At 34.0% G+C, this 23,674-nt stretch overlaps 3 protein-coding genes across 5 annotated transcripts; 1 reads left to right on the top strand and 2 right to left on the bottom strand.

Moving 5' to 3' along the window:
• Positions 1-6,409: 6,409 nt before the first annotated feature.
• On the bottom strand, positions 6,410-8,371 carry LOC108195902 (xyloglucan 6-xylosyltransferase 2). Its single transcript, XM_017362918.2, has one exon. It carries the CDS (start codon positions 7,981-7,983, stop codon positions 6,625-6,627), a length of 1,359 nt encoding a protein of 452 aa, XP_017218407.1. The 5' UTR covers positions 7,984-8,371; the 3' UTR covers positions 6,410-6,624.
• A 337-nt stretch (positions 8,372-8,708) lies between these two features.
• LOC108193421 (thiamine biosynthetic bifunctional enzyme TH1, chloroplastic) lies at positions 8,709-15,470 on the bottom strand. Of its 3 annotated transcripts, none has more exons than XM_017360070.2 (10): positions 15,391-15,470; positions 13,688-13,947; positions 13,514-13,588; positions 13,140-13,215; positions 12,981-13,056; positions 11,736-11,870; positions 11,014-11,078; positions 10,781-10,908; positions 9,805-10,061; positions 8,709-9,580 (listed from the first exon to the last, which is right to left on the bottom strand). In XM_017360070.2, exons 2-10 carry the CDS (start codon positions 13,934-13,936, stop codon positions 9,040-9,042), a joined length of 1,602 nt encoding a protein of 533 aa, XP_017215559.1. In that variant the 5' UTR covers positions 13,937-13,947; positions 15,391-15,470; the 3' UTR covers positions 8,709-9,039. The 3 variants fall into 3 exon arrangements, with proteins under 3 accessions (XP_017215559.1, XP_063938228.1, XP_017215558.1); XM_064082158.1 differs by having other exon boundaries at positions 13,688-13,949; positions 15,396-15,433; XM_017360069.2 differs by lacking the exon at positions 15,391-15,470 and adding an exon at positions 15,182-15,355.
• A 4,112-nt stretch (positions 15,471-19,582) lies between these two features.
• LOC108195345 (uncharacterized) lies at positions 19,583-21,203 on the top strand. The gene is made up of 2 exons (XM_017362307.2): positions 19,583-20,351; positions 20,462-21,203. Exons 1-2 carry the CDS (start codon positions 19,995-19,997, stop codon positions 21,068-21,070), a joined length of 966 nt encoding a protein of 321 aa, XP_017217796.1. The 5' UTR covers positions 19,583-19,994; the 3' UTR covers positions 21,071-21,203.
• Positions 21,204-23,674: the final 2,471 nt, after the last annotated feature.

The raw sequence follows: 23,674 nt of genomic DNA, 5'->3' as shown, positions 1-23,674 counted from the left end.
TCTTCTATTTAATGCTTCCATATCCTCTATATCTTTTGTTTGATATATTTTATTTTGTATTATAGATTTTTAATAAATTTAATTAATATTGTTATAAGAGTTGTACTAATAATGTAAAATTTAATATAATCTTTTTAATGTGTTTAAGTTTAGTTAATAAATACATTTATATTCTATTAAAAAATTTATTGATATTCTACTAAGAGGGGTGTATTGGATTGGGATTTTAAAGATTTTTTTGCATTCATGAAATTCGAGGGGATTCGATTGGGATTGTTTGAAATCCATTAAAATCTTGAGATATTCAATTGGGATTTTAAATTATGCTACAAAATCTGGAGGTATTCAATTGGGATTTTAAATTATGCTTTAAAATCCGATGGTATTCAATTGGGATTGTTTAAAATCCATTAAAATCTATGGTATTCAAATGCTGATGGATTTTTTTTCATTTCATAAAATGATGGATTTTGTGGCATTCTTCAGTGTATTTTAAGTTTTTTGAAATCCCACCAAAATCAATGGGATTTTGAGGCATTGTACTTAAATCTTATCAACTCTGCGACATTTTATCAAAAATCCACACAAAATCAAAATCCCATACAGTCCATTAAAATCCATAGACTAAAAACAATCCATTAAAATCCCAATTGAATACACTCCCGTAAATGTCGCATTAATAATGTTAAGATTATATTAAATCTTTCACTAAAAATATCAGGTTTTTACCATTTTAATATTAAATATATTTATTCTATAATTCTTTATATGATTCCCTCGTATATATTAAAATTGTTAGGTCCCGATAGATGGTTTAATTAAGCTAGAAGGGGGGGTTGAATAGCTTAATCACCAATTAAAAATATTTATGTCGTTTTAAAAAGTTTTCACCCCTTCTTTAGAACTTGTATCGAGAGTATTGGCAGTTACGTGCGGAAGTGTAAGAAAAGAAAAGGAAAGTATCACACGAGCGATTTTATCCTGGTTCGCGGTGGCTAACTCAACCCTTGGAGTCCACACACCCCTAGTCCAGTCCCCGAGCTCCTCCCCGGACTCGAGATTTTCTCTACTATAAAGAACTCCTTTACAGTAGGCGGAGAAGCCTTTACAAATATATATCTTGGAGCGTAACTCTTCGTTACCTCCTCACTATAAATGTAAATAACAAGACTTGTCTCGGAACGTAACTATCCTTGTTACTTCCTCAAAGTTGTTGCACCTCCAGTGGTCTTTGTACTTCTAAACCTTTCGCCGGTCTTGGATCTTAGGTATTAGGTCTTGGGTCTTTCCTCTTCTTCACGGTGCGATGACTATCAACTCCCCGTCAATATGTCAAAGACTTGGGTCTTAGAACGAAGATCACCTCACTGCAAAAGTTAGAACACAATATCCACAAACAAATATATCCTTGTTTTATAAAAGTTTTGGTTCCGCAAGTTTTAGTTCAATTTTAACCACGTTGAAATTAGTCGATTATAATGTTTAAGTATGGTGGTTAAGTCGTTGGTTCGATTTTAACAAATTATATCGCGCGGAGAAATATAAGTTGTTGATTTTAATAAGATCGAGTGATGAGTGAGTTTTGAAAAGACGGAGTCGAAGTCGAGCAAGATATATCACGCACACTCACACTAACGGATTTTGAACCAAGTAGCTTGTTCGGATAACACCCCGCGATAGCGAAAAGGCCCAAACGGGGTTTACCACCGAAACAAGTAAAATCACACCCGACACACACGTTTGGAAAATAAACACGTAATACCACGTATCTAATCTTAATGATATCTCCACCGAGCACAGGGCTGAAAAATGGGTTTCTCACTAAAACAAGAAGGGTATGGGAGTGATGGGAATGGGAGCACAAATTATGAGTTAGTGAGCAAGTAAGGTTAGTGCACAATATTCCCGATAATAACGAGTGGCCAACTCGAGTATTTTGAAATCAAGAGAGCTTAAGATGAAGAGAAATTTGTTTGAAAAGCCCTTTGAAAATGGTCGATTAAGACTCGGATAATTGAAGCTAAAAGAAACCACTTACACGATTAATGCACGAAAGTTCGCCGGAGAAATTCGTCGGAGGTTCGATACGACTTTAAGCACACGAACGAATTTGGGCAGCCCTTCGGGAGGTTGAAAAGAGTGGTTTATGAAAATGCTAAGATGAGCGAGGCTTGGTTAGGTGGAACGAAGCTTCGGGGTTTAAAACCTTGTATATATCGGAATATATGAAGAATCGAAGGTTTTAAAGATGAAGTAGAAGAAGTGGGCACTTGAATAAACTTTGGGAGAGTGTTTCTTCTCTAAAATCTCAGCATATACTTGGCTATTAGCTTAGGAAAAATGAATGGGTGGAGGGGTGTATTTATAGGCAAGATTGGGTGGGGTAAATGTAAGAAAAGTAGAAGTAAAAATGCAAATGGTAATTAACCATACCTTGGCCACTACTCAACTTTGTCCCCTTGTCCCCCACACCTAAAAAGGTGTTCTTGACCAGCATCTTGGACTAAAAATTCAGGGCATTTAATGCACTAGAAGACAGACACGCTTTACGAGATACCGATAAAAACCGTTACATTAAAAACGCGATATTTCGAACGTGCGAAATAAATTCCGTAAAAAATATGATAAATCTTAGAATATTAGAAAATGACATTCTGAAAATTTTGGTAATTTTTGGTCAACTCTAGCTTGGTCAAACGTTCAGCCAGTGATCGGGTCGGCAGACAGAAAACGCTCCGAAACGAAGATTCTCGGAAAATTACGAAAATTTAACCATGCACTAAGAATAATATTTAATTGGCTAATCTCAAGTTTCAAGTCATTTTAGCAAGTGGAAGTATTTTATTTGAATTTAAAACGATAAATCAGGTTTTCGGGTTTCAAATAAAATACGATAATTCTTTTGAAATTATCAGAGACGGATTATGGCCAAACTTAAAACTTGAATAAATACTTAAAATATATTCCCATAAAGATAAAATACTTTTGAGGGACGGGAATAATCTTAAGGTATTTAAACCAATTTTCTAAGATAAAAACCGTTTTATGAAAAACCGAAACACTTCGTCTTTTGGAAAACAGAGAAGGATACTTGACGAAGGTTTTGATACCAAAATACTTAGAAAAATATTGTTCATGATGAATCATGAATTTGATACGTTGAAAGAGCTTTCTAAGTATTGCGAATATTTTTCTCCGAAAAATACTGAATTTGAGAGACCGGGAGAAAATATTCCAGAAGAGGTATAAACATGATATAAATATTTTAGAGACAAATATTAATATGGAGAAAATGAATCCTTCCTTGAATAAAATAAATCTTGAGGAATGAAGGATTTAATAATTTTTTGAAAGATTTAAACTAATTTATTCCGAGAGATAATAAATGTTTAAATATGGAATAAATTACTTTAAATATAAATTTTGTAAATAATGTAACATGAGTACTCTAAAGAATATCAAATCTTGATAGTCCTTTTTCGAGCTTCATGTAATTTAATGTTGCAGTAGCAAGAAAGAGGTAATCGTAATCTCAAGAAACGCCTCTGCGCCACTATTGCGTAATCAGAAAAATTTCCTTTAAAATGAATGTATTTTGATACAAAGGAAGATTTAGAGATTAAAAATTACTTGCCAAAAATAACTTTCCACTTTTAATTAATCAAATAAATTAATGACCTATTTGGGAGGATTACTAGGTGAATTTAATTTTAATGTTTGTCACAAATACCGAAACAAATATATAAATAATTATATATCGAAGATATCCTTTTAAAAATATTATCAAATGTTTCGTTACTCAATTAATTTAACATATTAGAACAACTAGTAAGAGATTTTTTATATATTATAATTGTATAAATACATTTAATAATATTATTAAAATTATAATAAAGATTCTATTAACAATATAAAATTTATCATAATTAAATGTATGTAATGAGCATATTACAATTTTACTAAAAAATTGTATTAGGTGATTCATTAGTATGTCATATATGATATATGTTTTTGTTATGTGTTTTTCTCAAAACAAATTAGAATTTGATTTAAAATTATTTTGTGAATAATAGTGCATATTTTACTAATTGATGCATTAAACTTTCTATACAATGACATTCAAGATTTAATATATTTTTACTGTGTATAAAAGTTTTTTAAAAATTTTAATAAAATTATAATATGGATTTTGCTAATAATATATAATAGGGAATTTATCAAAACTACCATTTTCCCAAGTTTTTTTTACGAATTTACTATTTTTAAAAATATTTGCAAAAATACTAACTTTTTACAAAATATTTGCGAAAAATACGATGTGCAACAACTAGATGCAACTTCAATTAATTGGCCCTGCAGGGTTTGCAAGTATGATTGCATTTAGTTGCAAGTATAGTTGATGTAGTTGCAACGTGTTGCCTACAGTAATTTTACAAATATTTTCAAAATTTTAGTATTTTTGAAAAATATTAAAAAATGATGTATTATTTTTGCAAAAAATATTTTGGATTTAGATATTTACGAGAAAACTCCCTATATAATATAATATAATATAATATAATATAATATAATATCTTTAATCATCAAGTTTATTTATTAAATGTATTAAGATTCTGCTAAAAAATTTAATGGGTGTATGGAAAAAGAAAATCAAAAACCCATCAACTTAATTTTTTATAAGTATTTCTGAAACCGATAAAAAACATAAGCCAATAATAAAAAGAAGAGTAAGGGTGCCAAACATGTTGTAATTGAGAAATGTGTTGAAAAATTTGGTGTTGTGTGGTTATCAACTAATTATTCTAATAAAATAATAATAAAATATTTATAATATATATGAGAGAAAACAACCCAGAATTATCATGTTCAATGAGACGATTTTTTCCGGGAAATCCCGACAAAAAAGACACATTATTCCTTCTTTTCTATTGAAATTTCCCACGATCAAATGAGCTATTCTGTTATGAGTGTCTCATAAGTTGCGTCTGAGAAGTAGCCAACCCCAGATTGGTTATAAAGGAAGATCACAGAAGCTGAAAAGTCTCCTGCTCAAGAGACAACATCAATAAAGCATCCTTTAAAGACGAATTAGTGGTAATATATAAGATTGATTATTGCTTGTATTCTGGAAAATTATAGGTTTGTATAAATTCGTGAGGAACTCAATTAATTAATTTCTACCATGCAATAACAATTCAAATTAAGTTGAAAGTATTTGGCATTAGTGTTTTGGTATTTATATTCCACAATTGCTTTATTCTTCAAAGATAATTTCGAAACATGTTCATCTAATTTTACTCCAAGAAATTATGTTAAATATTCTGCTGTCTGCCTGAAGTCCATTTCATCAAAAAATATTACCCTCAATCTACATATTTTGTTTAGACTTTGCACTATCATACTTTGTTAGTGAACACAGATACAGGTATGCAAATCTCCCTAACGATTTCATTCTATCATTTGGAGAGTAATCTCGAGTACCTAGTTGAAATCTTTATAGGCTGAACTAGCGGCAGATATAGTATGCTTAATTGCAAAATAGAAGGCATAAGCTAGTTTTGCAAAAGCAACCCAATCTGTTCTCGTGCTAAACTTAACTCCGAGATTACTAGTTTGAAAATAATAACTGCCTGGTTTGTTAAGCACTTCGGCTAGCAACTTCCTTCTATTGCCTGAAAGAAGAGAGAAAAACAGGCAGTTGGTCCCCTGACTGAAACTTAAACAGGAATCAGGTTCTGAACACTTAATGGTGATACAAACATGGTTATTATATACCCCCCCGGTCACAACTGATAAACTACTACCATGACAGTGAAATTTTCTAAAGAGAGGATTGGGCGAAACATTTAGGGCAGTAAGAGCAGAGCATATAGTGAAACCTAGTCTGTTCTGCACCAAAAAGAACAACTTACATCCTCACCTTTTGGCCATCACACGAATTGTATGCAGACTTCTTATTTCCACCTTTTTTTTTGTGTGAACATTGTGCATGTTGCTATCTACCAATTTTAATCTTTAACATTTGCACGTATCCTTAGTTACCAATTTGGTGCTGCTTGTCCTATATCGTTAACCTTATAGTTCTAATGGCTCATCTAAAGAATCAGCCAGATACTCCAATATCATGAGAAATGCTGAATGAAAGGTGCATCACATATATAAAATATTACATAAACCAGAGTGAATTTGTTTTTTTAATACTACTGTAATAAATAAACTAACATCAAATCATACAGACTTACAACAGCAAGAGAAATATCCATGATAACAAGTCTCAAAAGATCCAACATAACCGATAAGCTATATCCTGTAAGATATCAATATTAGAAACTGTAATCTTTTAAAAAATACAGTAAACTTGAAAAATTGGTGGCTTGCATCCAACCAGCGGATTTCGAACATAAAAAGAGAATATCAACTGTACTTTTCACATTCATAATTAAAAATATAACTTCGAAGGCCAATAAGGTAAAGATTGAAATAAACTAAGGATACAGTAAGCTGAAGCTATGAAAAGTGACGTGTAATAGGAAGACAAGTAAAAAGTACCACAAGTCGAAGGTACACAAATAAATTGTAAAAGGACATTAATTTAATCTTAGCTGGTTCCGTGGATTTGTGACTTCAAGCTGATGATACCTTCACAGCTTTAAATGCAGGGTGAAGTAACCCAAGCTCATCCTTGTCTTCAAGAGGAGTGCTAGTTTCATTTCGTGTTCTCTTAACTCTACGACTAGCAAGTGATTTATGTGTAAACCCGTACATCTGCAGAATCTGATTATCCCCGAAGTTAAATGCCCGATCCATCTGCTTCAAGCACCTCTCAACCGGATAATCCCCAAACTTCCCACAAGGTTTGCAACCCACAAAATGAGTCACTAACGGCCACCTATGATCACCAAAACCAGGATGGTAATCTTTCATATACTCCTCATAATGATCCACCAAAATCCCCCAATACCCGTGCAAATAGTAATGATTCTCAAGATACACCTTCTCGGCCCACTTGTCCCTCTGCGACACTAACAAATACACCATTGCAGACTGATCATCAGCTTCGAAAACCGGCCTGCCCTTAAGTTCCCTAGTCAAAATCTTCCCAGCCTCATCCCTTATTTTCCCTTTCGGCCCCATCGGAGCCCAAGCATCCAACATATCCAAAGACCACTGACAATTCCTCAACAAAAAACTCCCCGTGTTCAACCCAATCCAATTCTTCTCATCGTACACCATCTCATTCCACCCATGCATCACCAAATTCCTATCCTCATACCTCTTCCAAGGTATCTCGAAAGCCATATCCGTAAACATAGCATCACTATCCATCCACCACAAGAACTCAACCTCAGGATGTGACAACAACAGCTTCCGAATCAACGGTAACTTAGCCCAAAACCCAGCCATTTCAGCATCCAACAAAGCCATATTATAAAAAACCTCAATCCCATGTAACCTACAATAATCAATCTTATTCTTTATAGCTTTCAACAGATAATGATCCCCAACCGGGTTTTCGCAAGGTTTCGGAGCTGACCCAGTTACCAACAACACCCTAGGCTTATTGGGTTGCACAAAATTAGGAAAGTTAGGATTTCTCTTCAACCACTCCCCTCTCTGCTCATCCCAATCAGAGATCTTAGGCCCAAGACTATATTCCAAGTTTGGATCTTTTTTTTCTTCACTTTCTTCATCAACAAACAATTTATTTATATCAAACTCAGCATAATTATTACTCACCTTCTCTTCTTCACCTGATGCCACTTCTTCCAGCACGCGCCTCGGCTCCGCGCGTTTCCGATAATGCGAAAAAGTCTCCCTTATCTCCATCAAGTCCTGCTCCGGCGTCCCGAACTTGCCGGCGCCCAGATTGCCACGTAGCACAACCACAGTCAAGACCAGACACAACAACGTCAGCTTCCCATTTCGCAGGATCCGATGAAGCTGTCGGCTCCGCCGCTGTCCGAAACACCTCTCCAACACCATCTTGAAAAACACAGTCAAGATCAAATCTTTATATCAAATTACACATAAAGATCAAAACTTTATGATTATTACACCCAAAGATCGAAACTTTACAGATGGGTTTTGCAAAAAGAAGTGATATTGAGCTGAAACAAGCGAAACTGGAGAGATTCAGAGAGATTTAGGAGAGATTTGGGGATGAAAAAACAAGAAAATGGGGGATCGTGGGAGAGTAATTACAAGTAACGGAGCTGCGTGTAAGTATATATTAATTATGTGTATGTCGGTGGGAGAGACTAGAAGGTAGATTTGAAGAGTGAGAAGCAGTCACAGAGAGAGAGCAATAGAGTAAACATCTTAGAGAGAGAAAGAGTGTGTCTATAGTGTATGTATCTACGATTTGTTTGTTCCGACAATTTTTCATTTTTATACGCGTGTCTGTTATTTTGTAAGTATATTGCCCTAAAAACAGTTCAATAATGTTGAGTATTTAGGAAAATAAAGCAGTTTTATTTGGTATATTGTATTATTTAATTTTGGAGATTTATTTGATAAAGATAATAGGGTTTTGAGGTATATTCAGATCTAAAACAAAATGGGTTGCGGACATTAATGAGATCACATGTATTGTTGAGATGATTGCGATGGTGATTATTGCAGGTCTTAATCAAAATCTAAGATTAAAAATACAGTAATGTTCAACAAAATCTCAGATTAGTAGTACCCATGCAGGCAATAAAAAAAAATTGAGGAAAATAATTTCCGTAGATACATTGCATCGGAATATAATCAGATCTGATATAATCAGATTGGAGTTTGTCTCGTTCAAGAAAGTTTCGGAAATATAATAAGTGAAATTTAAAGAAAACAAAATAAGTGAAATACTCTGTGGCAATTTATTATGACTTGTAAATATTAGGCAAACAGATCCTTAAACTACCAATAAGAAAGATCAAGATGATCATCAAGAAGTTAATAGGGCATTTCTGAAACTGAGTAACAGAAGTTCTCCAAATGATGCAACATTCAGATCAGAATGCTGAATCTGCCGTGAAAAATTTGTTGTGGGATTTCTTATCATGAAGCTGCAGAGGTCGTCTTCAGGGTCTCTGACACCAACGTATGTAACTTCCGTGCCTCGGTGGCGATGCATTCCCTGTCAAACAGTGCTGATACAACTGCAACTCCTTTTAAATTTTCTGGACCTAATTCTACCACTGAACGAACATTTGAAAGACCGATGCCTCCGATGGCAACAACTGGTAACTTGGATGCCAAACATACAGTTTTAAGGCCATCTAAACCGATAGTTGAATTATTTGCTTTTGTATTGGTGGAGTACACACCGCCACTACCTATGTAATCAGCACCATCAACCCAGGCCTGATGAGCTTGTTCTGGTGTTTTGCAGGACACGCCGATGATCTTTTGGGGCCCAAGAAGAGATCGAGCCACATGTGCAGGCATATCAGACTGGCCTACATGCACTCCATCTGCATCGCAAGCAAGAGCAATATCAATTCGATCATTTATCAACATAGGTACACCGTGTAAACGGCAAACTTCCAGACAATTTTTAGCTGCTTCCAGAAAATTGTTCGTCTCAGTATCCTTTTCCCTGCAGATATCAAATAAAGCATTAAATAAGCCCAGATGATAGTACAGTAGCAAGCAATCTCAAAAATGAGGCAACTGCGGTTCCAAGGATGACTATTTGATATCAGTCAAGAAAAGCACACATTTCATTTTCTGTTCCCTCACGTTAGTACGGACTGTTAGAAAGGGGATGGAATATTACTAATCAAATAATAAAGGACAAAAGTAACAAAACAGGCTACAAACCTCAGCTGTATTATGGTCGCACCACCCTCTATGGCAGCTTTAACAGCAGCTGCTATCGAGCGGCCCCATTTATTATTCATTTTTGAGTCCGTCACAGCATACAATAGGAGATCATCTGGATTGAATCTCTGTAGTCTACTTGAACTGTGAACATTTCTTTTAAGCTTACACAGGTGGTCAAGAGGACCTTGAAGCCCATTTCCAATATGGATATCTTTGCTATAATCCAATGCAGTTTCAACATAGTGTTTTGCAACCTACCAACAATTACAAATTAATTTTTGTACATCAGTAAACAAAATGACAGGACACATATGTAGCGCAAAAAACTAAAACAACAGCAAAGAAACTGCAAATCAATATCTTATATTATATGTTCTAACATTGACTTGCTTAATCATCGCAATAGAAAGGGAAAAAAAAAAGATGCATCTAACCTCTTAAATATCTACTAAATATCTTGAACCCTGGTACAGCCTTACATGTACAACTCAAGGTAAAGTGTTATTAGTATCTTGAGGTTATGTGCTATTCTTAATCTTACAATCCACCTATATGTTTTATTTATATACAATTGTCTCCATTATAACTCATACAAAGTTATCCAATCCAAGTCTTTCCTGATAATAGCCAAATCAGTAACCAGCTTTATCTCCAGTAAGACAAGCTACACATACATGCATATCTACCTATATTTCCAACCATACTAAACTGCCACTTTATAGCTGCTCTCCGAGTATGCAAGTTCAGATATGATGGGAGCTCCTTTTCTTTTATTATAATAAGAAAAGGGGTGACACAGAAAGAGTGCACTGATCTATGTGATTGTGTATGTGTTTCTTCTCGCTAATTAAGTAATGTGTATATATAGCTAGATTGCATTTGACCAATGTTCGGTTATATCTAACTGAACCAGACATCAATACACCACTAAACTATATTCTAGCCCTTGATTAAAATGTAGAAAAGTAACTACCCTAACAGCTTGCAACATCTGGGAACCTTTTGCTAGTTCAGCTGCTATACATGAAGCTAGACTGCAACCGGTACCGTGACTATTTTGAGTTTGTATCCGTAAGGACCGCAGCTCACAGAACTCCACACCTAGATAAGCCAATCAGACGTGTATGTGAGCAAGAAAGGAAATTGTGTAGAAGCACCATACATGATCACTGTTACTCTCAAAGTAGGGAAGAGTATATAACACACCATCAAAGAAAATATCAACAGCATCTGATGATGCCGGAAGATCACCACCTTTAACAAGAACATTTCTAGGGGAAAGTTAACAAATTGTTAGTAACACCACCACAGTAATGATATGCATGAGAAGCACATATGTTCTTGAGAACGAGACAGAACGGAAGGAATATATTCAAGGATGCACATATAATATTGCTGTGAAAGAGTTACATTGCAGCAAACGTTTTCTTTGACAATACTGCTGTGCGTAGCCTTGTAGTTTTTACAGGCTGCTCTAAATTCTAATTTACATGACATCTTAACATCCTAAACTATATAAATATGAAAAGAAACACCAATAGTGACAACACAATCCCTATTAATATTTATATGCAACTGAGTTCCAATTTCCTGTTTCAAAATTTTACAATACTCAATAGTACTCCCAAGCATCTACTGCAAATTATAGCCTTTCAAATTTTACCGAAGTTGTTTCATTTACATGAAATATTAAGGAACATAACATGTAAAGAATATTTAAATGATAAGAATTTTTTATATGTATATAAAAAAATTGGATATGTTTCTGGTTAATTAGCAAAGATCTTAAATGGACAATATGTTCGACACTATTTCCACTTTCCAGATAATTGCATAGTGTCTTCCATCTAATTCGAATACTATATCTAAACTTTTGCAATGCTTTAAGTATCTGAGATTCAAAAAGAAGTCCATTAGCAAAAGCTAACCTTGGACCCATGTCATGTATGGACTTTGCAGCAGAACGCATGTCAGAAATTGTTTGCAATTTTATGCCACCAAGTAAAGCAGAAGCCTCTTTAAGATTAGGGGTTACTATGTCCGCCATGGGAAGAAGCTGTTCACTGTAATTACATACCACAAACCTTGAATACCTACACTTGCTAACAAGACATAATCTGTATGCCCGTCATTAATTCAATGCAGCACCAGCCAATTCTAACTAATACCAATCGATAAACACAAACACAAGTGCCCCACGAAATGTAAAAAATATATAAGCATATCTTGTGTAGGTAGCAAATAATAAAAATAAATACTTGGGGACAAAAAGGCGCCTAAATAGTTCACAGCAGGCTGAATAATTCACCACAACTCACATAGCAAAAAAATTGTTCAGATTCCATTCCACATTGCTAAATCTATATATTGTAAGGAACAGATTCAACCTCATTGCAGCCAGTGGCGGATGCAGAAAACTGTATTCCAAACAAGTCATATATTGAAGGCTTGAATATAAGAAGGGCAGCGGTCCACAGCCATTAATGGCTGTGGAGGAGTTAAGTGACCCACAGTTTCTGGCCGTTGGATGCATATCCAGCGGCCAGGATTATATTAAAAGTTTTACATGTCCAGCGCTTTTTTACCGCTGGACAGGGATATTCCCGTACAGCGCTTTTTTAGCGCTGTATGGAAATACCCCCGTCTAGCGATAAAAAAGCGCTGGACATGTTAAAATTTTAAAATAATCCTGGCCGCTGGATATGCATCCAACGGCCCAGAAAGTGTGGGCTGAATAAACAGTCCCTGGCAATTATATGCCAGGGACCCGGACCCATATAAGAATGCCCGAGTTTGTTGCCATTTATCATAGTGCTACTTATTTGGAGGAATGATTTGGGAAAGAAAAGTTAAGCAACTATGAAGCCCTACACAAATTTGTTCGCTTCTTATAAAAACAGTCTAAGTTTCAACCATCAGATTAGATTTCATACAGGCAACAATCTTCAAACATGACATATTTTCATCGAGCACATCTCAAAACGCACAAAATGTAGACAAAAAAAATAATGGAACAAGTAATAAACAGGGAGTATAGACATGTCATGTGAGAAGGCATATACTAGCAATATGACATTGTATAACCGATGGAACCACATATTTAGCTTTTTATGTAAGATAACTGATGCTCTTTGTGTCCACATATAACTATCATTTAGTGGGAGCTCTCTTACCGAAGTATATCAAGAATAGAAGGACCAGCCAGCACATCACCACTAGTTGATACCATGACCGGGTCAACCACCAAAGCTGCCTTCATATATCCATCTAAAAATTAGCTCTGAATCCACAACACTGCAACAAGAAAAACAAATCTCTAGTTCTCTACATACCTTGAACTGGAAATTGCTTCAAGCTGTCATTAAGCACTTTCACTATCCCTACTGTGGGAAGCATGCCTGTTTTTACCTATAATGAATATCATATACAATATACATATGATGCAAAGTCTGACAGATTCCATAAAGTGCATTCCAACGGGGAAAAAAGGAAACTCAAAACAAGAAAAATTCCAAATTAATATGTTAAAGATGGGGAAGTTTTTGGATTATATCAGGGGATAGGTTTAGCAGCTGATATCCTTTTGCTGAAGTGATCGGTTTACTATAATTCAAATATATATTCATAACCAGTAAACACCGAAAACAAATGTATGCATATTCCATACATGATGACATTTAACTAAAAGCAAATAGTATGGACTTACAACAGTGACATTCATGTCTGACAGAACAGATTTCAATTGCTCTGAAACAAATTTCTCGGGCACAATGTTCACACCCTAATCATAGAATAAGAGTTTTCAGAAATGAGATTAATGCCAATATGTTAACTCCAAGATAGTATAATAAAACTAAAATTATCAATTATGCAATCTGACCTGAACCCCAACAGTGTTCTGTGCAGTAACGGCAGTAATAACAGTAGAACAATACACTCCGCGAGCAGCACAAGTTTTAAGGTCAGCTTGGATTCCTGCACCAGCTCCTGAATCGGAGCCTGCAACACTCAAAACATGAGGCATCCTTTCCTTAATGGATTCACTTGTTGCAGCAGAAACATTAGTATCGTACATTGCCTTGAGATTCAAGACCCTAGTTGGCTGAAATCCTAGTACTAAAGCTTGCATCTGGCCTGGTTCTGGAAATGAAACAAACTGATTCAACATCACATATTAACCGGTTTGATCAACTATTAAGGGTTGAACTTTGAAGGAAACATATCTTAGTTATACATATTAGGCCCTACCAAACACCAATTTATGAGACAAATTAAAAAATTCCATTTTTGGCTGATTAATTAGACCTTGCAACCGTGTCGTGTTGTGCACCTTAGTCTTTCTTGTACTTGAATGTAAAACCCATATCCGATCTATTAAAAAAATTGTGTACTTAATTTGAGACACATAGCCGATCCGAAACGTGTCGATTTAGTGTCGCGTCCATGTACAATATATATATATATATATATATATATATATATAACAAAAAACATATTAAAAATATGTTATATTTATAATTTTATGAAATATATTTTTAATATTTATATATACATAAAATTCTATAAAAATTTGTGAATGTATATATAATTTACACACACACATATTTTTTTAAATAAAAATATACCTCTTTATTTATAGATATATTTATTTTGTGTACTTTTGTGTTTCATGTACCAAAGATTGAGACCCCAACACTAAGTTGCAGTTTCATGTTCGTGTCGAGTTATCATTTGTAGCCAATCATTGTGTATTGATTATGGCCCTACTTGGTGATTACTAAAAATATATACTACTCGTATAGTAGATATCGTCATAATAAGATAACTAAAAATACCGTGACAACCTAAGATTCGAATCACTATTCCTTTTTGCATTTTATTCAGAACTCTCATCCAATTTAGAACATGTAACTAGAATAGGGGTGACAATGTATGACACAAACAAGAACCCAAGTCAATTATCAAAATCCTTACAAAGACCAAACTCAAAAATTAGAGAGAAAACTCGAAAATGATATGACACGATTAACCCGAACAGCCGTACATGACCCCAAAATAACTCATTTTAATAAATTTTTATTCCTTAAGCTTTTCTATACGTACTTACCATATACTAGTAATAAAATTGTTTAGGTACATGGTCCAAATCCCGGAAATCACCAATACTACAAACGCTACGGAGAAATTAGCTGCATTACATAAAGTCATAAACAAAAACGCAAAAAAACCTGACTGAAAACCGATTCTAAAACCAAATAAAACCATCACCTTTCTTCCCTCAAACCTAATTATTTCCCCTTTCAGCTCATAACTCTGAAATCTCTTATCCACTACATAATTTAGCAAAAGAATTAAACCCCAGTACATAACATACCGCTATAAACTAGCCCTGCCATCAAAAGTACTGAATTGGATCTTTTTTACATCAAATTTGTGAACTTTACAGATGCTGTTACATATGTAAATTTTTCGAAATATTGAGAGGCATTAGCAGAACAGTTGGTTCTCCATCAGTATATATATACACAAGAATCACAGCAGTAATAGAAATGGAAGTATATGATTTCTACTGAATTGCGGTACCTTCTTCTTGTTGACTGGGACTGAGAGCAAAGAGAACTCAACGCGGAATTGTCCGAATGGATGAATTATTAGAGTTTTAGTATAATTTAATAAAAGGAAATTTTTAAAATAATAATTTTAACTGATCAAAAAATTTGTAAATTCATATAAAAAAAATCATTTGTGCTTTTAAACAGAAAAAGTACGATGTTCGTCAAAAATTATATGAAATTTATAAGACTAAATTACATAAATATTTTTTGGTCTAAATATATTAATGAATATTGAAAAATATAATAAAAATAATTATCATAGGTGGAATGTTTGTATTTATTTTGTAAAAATGACTTTCACATACAAAATATTATGTAATCATAAAAAACATTACTATACATAAATATATATATATATATATATATCAATAATTTGCATTTGAAAGTCAAAAGTAAAAAATAAACTATTAGCAATCAGCAATCACGTTTGCGAAATTACTAGACTCAGACTAAAAACCGGTAAATCCAGAGAAATTACAACAACATCCTAACAGATGTCTTGTAAATATTGTAAAATAGGTGTCCTAATGAGTGATGATTTAGGATAACATTTTAATACATCAACCTTAAGACTCATTAATGTATCTTATTTTGATTCGAATACCTCAAATTTTGATTTAAGATATTAACTTAGGACATCGTTGAATTTGCTCTTATATCCTTCTGTCATCACAGTATTATATAATACCTTTGTAAATAACTCAATAAGAATATAATTTTTTGTATACCACATTTTCACCATAGTATTGTAGTCATGCATGGACGGACGGAGGGTGGGGGAATGGGGTTTAAGGTGTTTTTGTTCTCACTGTAGGAGCAAGTTCGATACCCGAAGACATAGCTCTTCTATATTTTTCACCCACCAATTCCAAATTCTACCTCCGTCGTTCATTGTGGTCTTTTAATTCCAAATTCTACCTCCGTCCCTCATTGTAGTCTTCTAAACCATCTTAATCATTTATTGTTTTTAATCTAAAGGTCCTTATTATTCTTATTTTATTACTTTCTAAATTATATTTAATGGGAGAATGTTAAATATGCTATATAAATTACGATTGTTACAATTTTTTTTAACAATTACAACCACTAGCTATAATCAAAGGCATCAGTTATGATTTTGTATTTTATGTATCTCACTCCGTACTATACAATAAGTTATGCACATCTATGTGTGTACACGGATTATAAGCTAATATATATATAGTGTCTGTTTGGATTGAAGAAGCAGTGGCTTGTTTTAAGTAGAAGCCCAATTGATAAGTTAGACGGCTGTTTGGGAAAAAAAATCAACCGCCTTTTCGATCTTTAGAAGCACCAATTGAGAAGTTAGAAGCCCAAATTTTTTCCTTCTGCTTCTCACCTTATCCAAACACTTACGTTTTATTTCTGATTCTCACTTCTATCACATTTCTTTATTTCAAGTAAGAAATCACCTCTTTTAATTTTAGACAAACAGCCCCATAACATGAATTGTGAGCTCGGCTCTACAATAGTTTAACAAATTTCATTCAAAATTTAAACAAGTCCAAAATATTAAAATTTTTTGGTGATTAAACTGTGAATTATTTATAGTTCAATTACTTAAATGTGATTTTTTTAATTGATGATTTATTTTCAAGTTGGGCCATAATTTAACCAAATAGTCATTTTATCCCGAAAATAAAAATAGTTGGTCTTGCCGGGTCGGCTACTAGAAAAAATGAGTACTCCCTCCGTCCCAATGAATTATATACATTGGGATTGGACACGGAGACGAAGAAAAAGTGTAAGAAATGAGTAAAGTTAGATGGAAAGTTGATAAAGTGGTGGGACCCACATATTTTTTAATAATAGATTTGAGGTAGTGGAGGAAAGTAGCGGGTGTAATAGTGTTTTTATTATTATAGAATGGAGATAGTTGGAGAATGTAGTGGGTGGAGTAGTGTTTTATATTATAAAAAGTTGCTATTTTGGGAATGTATAGAAATGATGGGACATCCCAAAAAGGAAACTGTATAGAATTGATTGGGACGGAGGGAGTATAATTTACTATTGTTCTGTGATCTGTCCACAATATAGTTACTCTGATGGGTAAATGTTGAATATGTAATCACCTTTCTCAAAATCCAGTTTTGTTAGGGATACTTTCTCCCTTAAGTTGGATTTGATTGATGGTTTAATTTATTACATTCACATATGACATAACACAAGAAACAGGGAGAGGTGATCATTGTATCTCATCTCCTTTCATGATTTCCTCTACAGCAAATTATATTTCTTCTGAAAGAATATAATAATAGTAGTGCCATGCATGTCTTTTTAAAGCACTTAGCTGGAGACATTCTTTCTGCAAATGTGACCTGACCTCCTCAATTTTTTTAGGTTACAGCAGGTACTAGATGCACTTTGTAGTCCATGCAATTCATGAGTTTTAATTGTTGGGTTTCAAACCAGATTACAATCTAAATTTTCTCAATCAGCAGCCTCAAGCACAGACATTTTTGTTTATTACACTTCTTGTATTTGTAGCTACAACTTCTAGTTACAGGGTGACCAGTTGCCAAATTTCTACACAGATTGGATGAGCAGGGCAAGACTAATTTCTTTGTTTATCAGGATGATTTTACGGCACACTATCTTATACTTAATTTTTAATTCAGTGATTATTTTCCGTCGTTTAAACTATAAACTGAGGACCAAACTGATTGCAAGCAGACACTTGAGGACCAAACTGATTGCAAGCAGACACTTAGAGGGTGTTTGGCCGGGATTTTAAGCCCGGCTTCTGGATTAACAAGGCAGAAGCACTTATTCGTACCGTTTGTGTAAAAAATCAAGAAGTACTTATAAGACTTATAAAAACTGAGAATGCTAGCTTTTGTTTCATGACTTCTACTTATTTCTCAAACATTTTAATCACTTATAAGTCTTAACTTAGTTTCTAAGTTCTGCTTTACTTTTTTTACTTTAAACAAAAAACACTTATTTTAAACTCACCCAAACGGCCCTTAATATTGAGTCAAGCACTATGTTCAGTTTTCAAAAAGAATGTTATGGTTAATGAGAGCTGTGCAGGTTTCAAGTTTTATGGAACAGTGACCAAACTATATATCTAAGTAAACAAAGAAGAACAATCATCACAAACAGCTCTAAGTTGGAGTTTTCAAATTAAGATTTTGGCCATCTTTCGATGGGACCAATCAATCCCATCTACTATATGATCATCATTCCTAATCTCCTATAGTGTCTTCATTTTCCTAATCTCCTATAGTTTCAAAAACTCATAAACACTACCCTGTAAAGCAAAAATCTGTATCATATCTAATTTTTTTTTGGTTCAGAGCTGATTAATTTATTTCTGTGCTAAATCTTTCTTTACTGTTTTTTTATCCCTAATAAGTATTTGATATTATTTATGGAGAATAATCCCTGATAATAATTAAATATCATGCACTCTCTTTACACACATTATACAGGTTTTAAGTAAACAAGATGAAAGTGATAATATAATAATATATTGACCAAAAACAGAAGGAGGGGGCCTTAAAAAGGAGGAGAGAATCTCATAATAATTTTGACACAAGGAGGGTTCATCATTAAACTGCTTTAGGTGACTAGACAAAAGAGATTAAAAACAATAATATAAGTTAGAGTAATGGTGTACCATGAAGTTTCCAACACAACAATTACATTGAGAGAGAGTAAAGTTGAAGAAGCCAAACACAAACAGCACTCTAATCCAAACCAAACCAAATCAAAATGGAAGAATGGGACCAAGAATCTCAGTCAAGTGGTCAAGCCTTTAGAACCCAAGAAATGCAATCTAGTAGCAGACAAAAAAAGGGATGCAAAAGATTGTAATTTTTCTCTTTAATCATCATAAATTATTTGTTGGGGACTCAGTAAGTGCCCAATGGGGACTCTAATCTCCCTCACCCTCTACTCAGTACTTTCATTTTAGGCTTTATTATACCTATAAATCTTAATTAATAAATTTGCGGATACTCAGGTTTTTTACCGAGTCTCGGACCATCAACTTCTTGTTATCGAAAGAACACAGACTATGTACTAGAATCCAATGCTTGGATAAGCAAGAACAAGTTCTGTTTGATTTGTTTTAGTTCAACTATCATACTCCATATCTATGAAGAATGATGGCTACTCTAATTTTTATGAGATATGGCAGCTCCCTGCCATTTGCCAACCATTGTAACTCCCAAGTTTGTTTCTAGGAATTCAATTGAAATCTCTCAAACCCATACAAAACACACACATAGAAAATGCACACAAGTAACATATACAGTATAACACAACCCATAACCTTTATTTGTTGCCTTTCTGTACAATTCTGCCCAATAAACAATGATAATGGAAGATTCCCAATCATCTCCTCCACTCTATTAGAAACATCCATAATTACATCCAACCACTATTTCTTTTCACCATACACAAACCTTAGCCCTCAACTCTCTCTTCATCCTTGAGCTTAAAATCCTTTCATTTTATATATCCATCAATCTCCATCACCTTTTCTTCCTCCCCATTAGTTTCTTCTCTTCTCTTTTCTTTGCTTTTCTTTTCTTCTCTCCCCACATGATGAATCATCCTAATTCCTCTGTGAGTGGCTTCTACAACTTCATCACTCAAGGCCTTAACAATCTTGATCACTCTTTTCACTCCAACAACTTCATGTCTATTCAGTTCCTTCAGCATGTGCTTTCTTCTCTTCAATCTTTTCATTCCCAGCTCTGCATTTTGGTGCAGAAACTGCATCTGCCACTAGGGGAGAAGTGGCTTGATGAGTACATGGATGAAACTTCTAGGCTCTGGGAAGTTTGCCATGTACTCAAATCAGCTGTCTCTGGCATGGAAAACTACTATGCAACTGGTTCAAACATTGCTGCCACTCTTCATGATCAGCACAATTTGAATGCTCAGCTTTCCCGCCAGGTTTGTCGATTAGTATTTTTACTTAATACCCATCAAGAATTCAATATTATAACTTATACCATACAAAAATTTGTTTTTTTACTAAAGTTCTTGTTTTGTGATATTTACAGCTTTTTCGAGCAATTTCGGGCTGTCAAAGGGAGATTGTGGGGCTGGAAGAGGACAATAGGAGCCTAATTGAAACAAGAATCCAACCACTATCATTGAAATTCGATGAAAATTTATTGATTGAATCCAAGTTCAATGGTTATAATGGTTTTAGGGGAGTGTTGTTTCTGCTGAGAAATATCAACTCATTACTTTTAATGATTTTACTTGGTGGGCTGGTGTATTTTTGCCCTGAAACTAGTTTTTCAAGTGAAGGAGAATACAATGGGCACATGGTGTATGGTTCAGACTTCATGGTCTCTGCATCAAGATTGCACCAAAGCCTGAAATCCACTATGGATGAACTCCAAGGACAGCGGCCCGGGGTGCTTCTTTACGAGTTCTTGATGGCGAAAAACGCCATGGAAGAGCTGAAAGTTGAGATGGGGACAAGCATGGAGTTCAATCAAACAGTTATGTTTGAAGATATCAGTGACAAAGTCAAGAACATGAAGAGTTGCTTTGAGGTTCTGCAATGTGGAGCTGAGAACATTGTTGTGCAAATTGATGACTTCTTTGATGAAATAGTTGAAGGGAGGAAAAAGCTTCTGGATATGTGCAGTCATAGGTAGAAAAATTGACAAAAATTGAACTAGTGATGTGCAGCCATTAGGTAGGTGCAAAAAAAAAAAAAAATGAGCAAGACATCAATAGATATGATGTAGTTTCAGACATCTTGAAGTTGCAGCTATGTTTCTTTCTTAACTATTTTTGTGTTTGTAAAGTGCTTTCTCTTTTCTTTATATCTTTAAAACAAATCTATTATGCAGTTAATATAAAGATCTTTTATCTCATGAAGAAAGAAAAAACAATGAGGAATCTTGAAAGATGAGGGGAATTTGATTCTTTACTTTGAAGAAAAGTCACATTTTTATCTATATAGGAGAAACAAGAAGAATATATTAGATAGAGATAGCTTGAATAGAAAGCAAAATTTTCTTCCAACACTAAAGGGGCAGATTCTTCTTATGATCAAAAGAAGAAAATGAATTGGTTCCTTTTTTTTAGTTTCAACTGCATGATGATCAGAAGTACCACAGCCATCTCCCATCTGTCATGCATGAATCATACAGCTATATGTATACATTAACTACATATCAGAAGTAACCAGAGCATTGATGTTTAAGATTGGCGCCGATACCCCTCTCGCATTGGCAACAACATTTTCGTAAAATGAAATTTCAAAAATAAAAATAAGTCACTAAAATAGTTTAGGATTTTCAACTTCTTATATTCTAGTTTATAAGTTGAAAACCGACTTATAAACTTTTTATCCAAATGGTACGAATAAGATGTGCTTCTTACTTATAAGCCCAGCCGCACACCCCCAATATCATATGTTTTTCAAAAGTCTGTTTTTTGTTTTTAATGTTTACTTGTTTGAAAATTGAGCACTAAATCAAAAAGAGCTTAAGATTCTGCATTATCTGCATATGTTCTGTGATGTGAAATTGCTGCTGTTTATGAATCATAGGATAGACCACTTAGTTGTTCTACACTTATACTTTATTGCATTTACTCAAAGAAAAGTAGCACCTACTTCAGTTCTTCTCTCACTTTCCTTTCTTGTTGCTTACTATTTCAATTTTCAATATAGTAATATATGTTATTTACAAAAAGAATTTACAAATAAAAGATTCAAATAAAGATTTGTAACTATGACATAAATGTATAAATATTATGGGGCTTTACATCATTTATGATATAACTCCACTCCTTCCTACAAGACTTCATAAGTAGTATTGAATTGTGATGCCAAAATGGAATTCCTACTTGGACTCTACACAACTGATAAACAAGATATTTAAATGAAAATGTTGTGCAACAGCATATTCAAAAATTAAGACTAGGTTAATTTTCAGGTTAACCGAGTATTTTCGTTTCACTTTCAGATTTTATCATAATAAGCCAGATTGTGTTAGCGTCATGTTTGAAGTCCGGTCTGATATTGTCACCCATGCTAAGGACTCAAAAGGGAAAGATGGCTGTTGGTTAAATAAAGCAGAGGTTAAAAGAAAGTAGAAAGAGGACACTTTTACAGTTGTACTGTGGCTGTTCAAGATCAAAAAGAATAAGAAAAAAAAATGATGCTGCTTCTCTGCATGACAAATTCGAAAACTAAATGAATACATGGCAGAGCATGTTCTTGATGAATAGGAAAATTGGTGCAAAGCTGTTATTTGTGTCCTTTGATTCACATGACCTTTAAAAATTACTATAACACACAATAATTTCAAATGTAGCAGAAAGGCCCTTTCTTTCTTTTGGGGTGGGGTGGCTGATCCAGGAATAATTCTTCACAAGTTACTGAGTTAATCTTAGGGCGACTCCCTCATATTTATTTTTATTTTTGTTAAGGATCATAAATTTTATCTTTTTAAAAAGAACTCACTTTCCGATACCTCTTATTAGATCCGTCCCGTCGTTCGGGCAGAGTGTTAAAGAAGGGGATATGGGTGTGAGGAGAAAGGGTACTCCCTCCGTCCCAGTCAATAGTATACATTGGGGGACGGGGGCGCGGCACGGACTTTAATGCTTCAATATAGTATAGTTCTGTAAATTATTTTTAAGATTTTCTTTTTTTTATAAAAGTATAACATTTATATTTTTATACAAAAAAAGAAAATATTAAAAATAAGTTGTGGAACTATGTTTTATAAGAGTCTTAAAAAGCGTGTCGAGCAGTGAAAAAGAAACGTATACAATTGACTGGGACAGAGGGAGTATATGACAAGTAACAGTAATAGTATCTTTCAGCTACATATTTAGTAGTTACATATCCAGTTGTAACAGTAAATGACTAATCATTTCAGTAGTGAAACAATGATGGAAAAGTAGGCAAAGGTACATAAGTATACATACAAAGAGAAATGAGATACATGGGAATACTTTTTAAGAAGAAAAGATAAAAAAGAGAGGTGTTTTCTTTGTTTCTCTGGAGAAGCTTTTGTCTGATTCTGGGTGGTTTGGAATGAAAATGAAAGCAACAGTGTTGTGCTGTTATTTATGATGAAAAGGAGCTCAAAGTCTTTCTTTGCAGCTTCTGTCTTAACATAACTAGGCACTAGTCCTGACATTTCTTCTGTTACTAATCATTTCTTACTGCCTCCTTTCATGTTACCATTTCACTTGCATTTCACCTTTGCAACAGAACAAACTCCTTTTAGTTTCAACAT

The sequence above is a fragment of the Daucus carota genome, chromosome 7 (genome assembly GCF_001625215.2).
Source record: "Daucus carota subsp. sativus chromosome 7, DH1 v3.0, whole genome shotgun sequence".
Lineage (NCBI taxonomy): Eukaryota > Viridiplantae > Streptophyta > Magnoliopsida > Apiales > Apiaceae > Daucus > Daucus carota.
This window is presented reverse-complemented; position numbering and strand designations above follow the sequence as displayed.